Source organism: Chrysemys picta, chromosome 17, assembly GCF_011386835.1.
Source record: "Chrysemys picta bellii isolate R12L10 chromosome 17, ASM1138683v2, whole genome shotgun sequence".
Lineage (NCBI taxonomy): Eukaryota > Metazoa > Chordata > Testudines > Emydidae > Chrysemys > Chrysemys picta.
The window spans coordinates 10,662,349-10,670,390 of record NC_088807.1 but is presented as its reverse complement, the minus strand read 5'-3'; the positions used below and the strand labels follow the sequence as shown (position 1 = coordinate 10,670,390).

The following is an 8,042-nucleotide window of genomic DNA, read 5'->3' as shown; positions in this document are numbered from 1 at the left end:
TTCACCACCCTCCTAGTGAAATAGTTTTTCCTGATATCCAACCTGGACTTCCCCCACCGCAACTTGAGACCATTGCTCCTTGTTCTGTCATCTGCCACCACTGAGAACAGCCGAGCTCCATCCTCTTTGGAACCCCCCTTCAGGTAGTTGAAGGCTGCTATCAAATCCCCCCTCATTCTTCTCTTCTGGAGACTAAACAATCCCAGTTCTCTCAGCCTCTCCTCATAAGTCATATGCTCCAGACCCCTAATCATTTTTGTTGCCGTCCGCTGGACTCTTTCCAATTTTTCCACATCCTTCTTGTAGTGTGGGGCCCAAAACTGGACACAGTATTCCAGATGAGGCCTCACCAATGTCGAATAAAGGGGAACGATCACGTTCCTCGATCTGCTGGCAATGCCCCTACTTATACAGCCCAAAATGCCGTTAGCCTTCTTGGCAACAAGAGCACACTGTTGACTCATATCCAGCTTCTCGTCCACTGTGACCCCTAGGTCCTTTTCAGCAGAAGCTGAAGTATCTGACCTATTAGTCCTTATCCTCTAAGTAAACCTGCACAACACTTCAAAAGATGAGCTTGAGAGCCTAAATGCATAACTCTGCTAGACATTAAAAATCATGGCCTGAAGAGAGACACTGTATACATGGCTTATTACAGCAGTTAAGTCCAAAGCAGATTGTAAAGAGTTATACAAAAATCTCACAAAACGGAGTGACTGGGTAATAAAATGGCAGATGAAATCCGATATTGATAAATGCAAAGTAATGCATATTGGAAAACATAATTCCAACTATACATACAAAATGATGGGGTCTAAATTGGATGTTACCACTCAAGAAAGATTTTGGAGTCATTGTGGATATTTCTTTGAAAACAACTGCTTAATGTGCAGTGGCAGTCAAAAAAGCTAATAGAATGTTAAGAATCATTAGGAAAGGGATAGATACTAAGATAGAAAATATCATAATGCCACTATAGAAATCCATGGTATGTCCACATCTTGAATACCGCATGCAGTTCTGGTTTCCCCATATCAAAACAGATATATTAGAATTGGAAAAGTTACAGAGAAGGGCAACAAAAAATGATTAGGGATGTAGAACAGCTTCTGTATGAGGAGAGATTTTAAAAAACCTGGAAATAAGATGATGAAGGGGTGATATGATAGAGGACTATAACATTTTGAATGGTTGGATAAAGTGAATAAGGAAGTGTTATTTACTCCTTCACATAACACAAGAACAAGGGAGCACCCCATGAAATTAATAGGCAGCAGGTTTAAAACAAACAAAAGGAAATACTTCTTCACACAATGCACGTCAGCCTGTAGAACTCGTTGCCAAGGGATGTTGTGAAGTCCAAAACAATAATGTGGTTTGTTAGAGGACTTTCCCTTCACCCTCCCACTTCCCTGGTTCTTGCCACGTAGACAGAAATCAGAAGACCAGAAGTCAGAAGCACAGACAATGCGATGTTTACTGGGGTTAGTTTTCAAGCAAGCATATTCCGAAGCCCTTCTCACCAGTCGGGCTTATCTCTATACGCCGATAGAGTCTGTTCCCCAGTGTTCCACTCCCAGTTCTGATGCCGCAGAGCATTTACCCCGTGTCCCCCTTCCCAGCGTTGACACCACAGAGTGTTTACCTCATGTCCCCCTTCCCAGCTCTGATGCTGCAGAGTCTTGCCTCTGTCCCTGTTCCCCATTCCCTATTCCCTGTTCCCTTCCCCCCTTAGCAAATATTATTCCAATCCCCCCACACTTCCTGTTTGACCCCAGTTTATATAGTAATATTCTCAGCTATACCTTATCCATTTTACTGAAATTTAACTAACCAATCCTAACGTATTGTAACATAATTCTCTAATCAATTATATCCCACTACCCTAATTAACTTACAGCTAGCAAAATTAATTATACATCAGACAGAAACAATTAGAGAACCAGACAGATTAACAATAGAAAAGTGGGGGCCATAAAGATAAAACAATACAGAAATGAGGGTTTTACAACCATAACAATTGACAAGTGATTTTTTGCCAGACAGGATGCTATCAGACTAAGTTTCCTTTAACCATCTTAAGATCTGTTTCTTTATCTGGTGGTGATGGGCACTATCAGGACAGGATCGTCTTCTTAACAGCCCAATACCACCTTATTTCAGTGTGACTTGTTTGGAATGTGAGGGTGTGACCGTACGCTTCCCAGTTTATGGCTGCCTCTGCTGCTTAGCCAAAAGCCTTAGGCTAGGAACAAGGCCTCAGACTATCCTAGTGAGAGATGGCCCATACAAAGGCGGACTGTGATTTTGACTCTTTGTTTTCATACCCCTGTAACTAGCTAAGTGATAAAAATGCACTTATGTTCTTAAAGTATAGGCCTTTACAGGCGGCCAGAATATCTATATTCTAACATGGTTCAAAAAAGAACTAGATAAGTTCATGGAGGATAGTCCATCAATGGTGTGTTGCATAGGTTGGTAGATATTGAATGGTATCTGGCTACTTCCTAGGGGGTAACTGGATGAAGTTAGGGTGACTAAAATTCATGTGTATTTCTGGGGTTGGCATGCTGGATGCTGTTGGGTTTGGGTGGGTGCTGGATGTCTGGGAGTGCTAGGATTGGTAAGTGTGTGTTATCTGGGAGAGGCACAGAAGTCTGTCTGAGGGCTATCTTCTAAGGAACTGGTGGTTGGGTTCTTGCAGGAGGACAGGGGGCTGAGGGTTGGCTAAGGGGTAGGAGGCTGACTAGGGTCTCTCCAGGCATCTGGCTTATGGAGCAGAATGTTCCTAGAGGTCTGAGGACTCTTTGAAGGACAGAGCCTCTAGGATTTCTCTCTGGGTCTGGAGTCTGACTGGGAGGCATGGAGATTTGCTGGAGTCTGGCGGGGGCAGCCTGGAGATAGTACTGAGCTCCCTCACTGTCACATGACATTCTGGACACATAGGGCATGTCTACACTGCAGTTAGACATCCACAGCTGGCCTGTGCCCACTAACTCAGGCTAAGGGGCTCTTTAAATATGGTGTAAACATTCGGGCTCAGGCTGGAGCCTGGGCTCTAAGGTCCTGTGAGGTGGGAGAGCCCCAGAGCTCGGGCTGCAGTCTAAGCCTGAATGTCAACACCACAATTAAACAGCCCCTTAACCCAAGCCTGAGTCAGAGAGCACAGGCCAGCTGTGGTGTCTAATTGCAATGTAGACATAACCCTTGGGTCCCAGGAGTTAGGCAGCTAAATGTGAATCACCTGCTTAGAAGCTTTGTCTGAGCATAACAAAGGTTCTGCCTCTCTTACAGGCATGCGGAATCCAAAATGAACCATTTTGTGATATAGCACGTTCAATAATGTTTCCTTTGTGCTTTTATTTACAGAATTGTTGAAGGACTATTTCCACAAAGGTGAGAATAAAAAAGGAAAAAAAATATTGAAAATAAATAGCTGGGAAACCTCTAGCTCCCAAGCAAATGCTAATTAGAAAGCAGTAACAGGGAGCTAACTCTTAATCATTGTTGTTTAGGACAGGGTTCTTACTCATCAAATTATCTTACTCTTGAAATATTGGTGGTAATTGTAAGAACTGAGAAGTAACTCCAAACTTCGGCCAAGCTTTCAAAAATTAGGATAAAAATGTTAATTGTGGTGTTTACCTCAATGGAACAGAATTAATCAGCCAAATTCAGCCCTTATATAAAATGGGGAGCTAGTGAAACAAATACTGTAGATGGCTGAATATTGAAATGCACGAGAGGTTGAAATAAACAGGGGTATCTGTAAAATAACAAGATTCTCAACATGCATTAATCATGGCAGAGAGGTTCTTTAAACCCAAAAATTGCATCTATGCAAGCTAAACCGATGTAATCTAGGTTTAAACTGATGAAGAAGTATCAACATACAGAGTTGCACTCGTTTAATTAAATTGTTTTAACATTACATCTATAGTTACATCACATTTCATAGCATGTTCGACCCTGGGATCAACTTAGATTTCCTGTCTCTTGTGAATAAAAACTGGTGATTGTTTTTATTTAAATCAGATTTTTTTTAATTTAAATTGGATTTTTTAATTTAAATTCAATTTTTGTCTTTTTTTAAAATGTCTATTTGAAATTAAATTTGAAATTATGCCAACCTATATGAAGGCCTAAATTAAAATAATTTAAATTCAATAAAAACTTATGAAGCAGTACATGTTTCTGGCTGAAGTTTTAAAGACAGTCAAACCACCAAACTGGTGAAAGTCACTGGCTAAGCACCATGATCCATAGTTTGCCTAAGTGCTAAACCAGCTTTTGACAGCAGTGACCTTTTCTGCAGACACAGAGAACATTCTCTGCATTTCAGTTTATACAACTAGTTCAGTTCAGCTCATTCAAAGTGAAGAAGCCAATTGGGAGTTGAAAAAGCAGGAAAGCTTGTTTTTCTCTTCCAATCTATGAATACAAACTTGTGCTAGAAGATGAGATTCACTGATTCTAACATCTCAAAGAACATGGGCCCAGATTTTTAAAGGTATTTAGGTATTGCTGTGCTCAGAATGCAATGTCTAACTGATTCAGGAGCTTAAATCTGATTTTCAGAAGGGATTTAGGAATTTAGGAGCCAATATCCCATTGACAGTCGTATCACTTCTGAAAATGAGATTTCGGTTCCTAAATCAATTTGGTATTGCTGAGCACAGGAATACCTAAATACCTTTAAAAATCTGGGCCATGAAGACTGAAACCAATCAGTTCAATTCACTAACTAATTGTTCTTATTAATTATTAGTGTTATTTATATTATCATTGCATGCAGGATCCCTAGTCATAACCAGGATATAATACTTTCTTTTTTTAATACTCAGTTAGTTTTAAAAACAAAATATGTTTTGATAAACATTTTTTCTTATGCATCCGGGGCTTAAAGTACTTTTTATTTAACTAATCAAAAAGCATTTTTACAGTGCTATTTTTGTGCATTTTTAATTGAATTCTAATTTCCATCCGAACAGAGGTCGTTACAAATCCTGAGTAATAATATAATAATCTAGTAAATAAGAAATGCTTCATTCATTATTTCCAAACATTGAGAAAAAATTGAAGTATCTGAAAAAATGTTTGTTAAGCTATGTAATTGCTCAAATAAAAATATATAGACATAGTGTTCATCCTCTTGGTTAACAAAAAGAAATACCAAATTTTGTGTATAGGCTATAGTTAGAGTGAAATCAAGATGTTCTAATGGTTACTAAGAAAAGAGAATCAATCTTTTTTTAGGAAAAGAAAAAGTTCAAATGCAAAACAAGATTAAAAGCAAAAATTTAAATAAAGGTTACCTGCTTGCTGGTTTAAATCATGATTAAAATCAGTGTTTTAAATTGCTTTGATTTGAATCGTGTCATCTTAAAGCAGGTGCAACTCCACTTTAGAAAAAACACAAAGTCTTTCACACCCAATGTATATATCATGAAAAAGAATGGGGGAAATGCAAAGTCCAAAAATGTGTGGTTAAAAAAAATAAATCCTTTGCAAGCCATTTTAAAATGAATGGAAGAAAATAACCCACAAATGGCAAAATTAGTTCAGAAATGAGAAAAGGGTGTTTTAGTATTTATATTTGAAAAAAAAAACCTACATCATATACTTTAGATTTAAAGGTCTTTTATGTTACGTTTGTCTTCTTTTTCTTCAAAAGAAAATCAGTGTTTGTAATCCTTAATAACCAGAAGTAGCTCATCTGAGAGTTTGCAGAGTAAATATTGCATGTTCACATTTCTTCTTTTAAATAAAAAGGATCCCTCCCGCTTACTAGACAGTGCACAGACAGAATCATATTCTGTTTTGGAGGCTTCAAGAGTTTGGAGGCTTGTGCAGTGAAGACTTTTCCCTTTTTTTCCAGAAGCTGATGTCACTCTGGACCTTGACACAGCTCATCCTAGGCTTGAAGTTTCTGAAGGAGGGAAGTGTGTGAGGGACACGGGAGCTGTTAGAAATGTGCCAAACAATGAGAAGAGATTTGACTCCCAGATGTTTGTGCTGGCATCTGAAGGTTTTGAATCTGGAAAACATTACTGGGAAGTGGACATTGGGAAGAAAAGTAACTGGGAATTGGGGGTGGCCCGTGAAGATGTGTCTAGAAAAGGGAAGATCACTCTGTCCCCAAAGAATGGCTACTGGGTCATAGGGTTAACAGATGGGAAAGATTATTGGGCTCGCACAGATCCCTGGACCCGTTTAACAGTGAGTGGAAAACCAAGTAAGATTGGGATGTTCCTGGACATGTCAGCAGGAAAGTTGTCATTTTACAATGTTGACAGCAAATTTGTTTTTTACACTTTTACTGATAACTTTGAAGAGAAACTTTATCCCTTCTTCTCTACAGGCTCTGCTGTTACAAGAGACACTGAGCCACTGAAAATCTCCTCTGGTTTTGAAAAACAGTAGATTCTCTAAGACAGGTCGAGTGAAATCTAAACCCAGCAATCAAACAGTAACATTTGGGGGCTGACTACTCTTCACTTACCTGTTTGCTCTACCTTGACACCTTCTGTATTCTCTCAGATGGTGCCAACTGCTCTTGGGGAATTCTCTCTAGGCTAGGTCCCAGTTTTATCCTAACTGGTCTCCCTCTATTCATCTCCAGGGCCGGCTCCAGGCACCAGCGGAGGAAGCACATGCCTGGGGTGGCTCATGCTTAGGGGCGGCATTCTGTCCATGCTAAGGGGCGGCACATTCCATCCATTCTTGGGGTGGCACAGTCCGGGCGCTGCTTTTTTTTTTTTTGCTTGGGGCGGCAAAAATGGTAGAGACAGCCCTGTTCATCTCAAATTATCCCAGTCCAACAAGTTAATATAAAATGAGTCAAGCAGCCCTTAAGCTCCAGTCTTCCTTTGTCTCCCTGTCAGTTTCTTAGAGGCAGCCTGGCACAGGTTCTGGTGCCCCTCCACTATCCCAGGCTGTTCAGCCTTCTCATCTCTCTCTGTTCTCCTTCCTTTATCGCTGGACTTGTTTTCCTGATTGGTCCCAACTGTGGGTGCAGGCCTCCATGATTGCCTATTCTGGCAGCTGTGCTGGGGTGTGGTCAGCTTGATTGGTCAAGCTGTTTCTCCTCTCCCGTCCACTTATGCTCAGCCTGGGAAAGATGATGCTGACTTTTCACTCCCGTTGCCTGTTTCTTTCTTTTTTTTCTGTTTGTCTCACCTATTGAAAATGGTTCAGGCTCTCTCATCCTTGCTCCCCAAACAAATATTTTGATATAAAAATCTTTAACGTGACAAAACAGTCTAGGTCTGATTCCAATCACAGTGGGAAATAAACTTACTCCCTGGCCCAATACCTAAACAATAACTAAAAATGGAACCCCTCCCTCTCCACTGAATGTTTTTAATACCACAGTAGAGAAAACCAGGGGTATATTCATGCTACTGCACTCACCATAATGAACCATGTACCCCTTTCCCATTATTAGCTTCTCTGAATCTAAATACTATTATTAAGGCTATCATTTGGTCATGGAGATCGTGGAAGTCACGGAATCCATGACTTCCACAGGCCTCCATGACTTCAGGCCACAGCAGCTTGGAGCTGCAGGGTACCCCCACCACCCGTGGTGTCTGGGAGCTGTTGAGTACCCCTGACACCAGGAGTGTCGGGGGGCCCACAGTTTCCCAGCTGCTGTGGGCAGCAGGGGATCTCCGATAGCTCCTCAGCCACCGCTGCCGGCAGGGGAATCCCCTGGAGCTCCTCACTACCAGCAGGTGGTGGGGGGATCCCCTGCAGGTCCCCAGCTGCTGCAGATGAGGGGAATCCCCCAGAGCGCCCCAGTGTCGTGGGTGGGGGGAATTCCCCGGAGCTCCCCACTCCCTGCAAGCAGCAGGGGGTCTCCAGCAGCTCTTCAGCTGCCGCTGCCAGCGGGGGAATCCCCCAGAGCTCCCCAGTCCCCAGGAGGTGGGGGATCCCCCACAGCTCCCCAGCCACTATGGGCAGGGGACCGTCCCAGCTCTCAGCTCCCAGCCACGGGGCAGGGGCAAGGGCTGCAGCTCCCAGCCACAGTAGGTCAGGGT

At 41.9% G+C, this 8,042-nt stretch overlaps 1 protein-coding gene across 1 annotated transcript; it reads left to right on the top strand.

Annotated features, from left to right (window-relative positions):
- The first annotated feature begins 2,601 nt into the window (after positions 1–2,601).
- LOC122172798 (E3 ubiquitin-protein ligase TRIM39-like) lies at positions 2,602–7,430 on the top strand. The gene is made up of 3 exons (XM_065571844.1): positions 2,602–2,623; positions 3,370–3,396; positions 5,879–7,430. The coding sequence occupies exons 1-3, from the start codon at positions 2,602–2,604 to the stop codon at positions 6,421–6,423; spliced, it is 594 nt and encodes a 197-aa protein (XP_065427916.1). The 3' UTR covers positions 6,424–7,430.
- Positions 7,431–8,042: the final 612 nt, after the last annotated feature.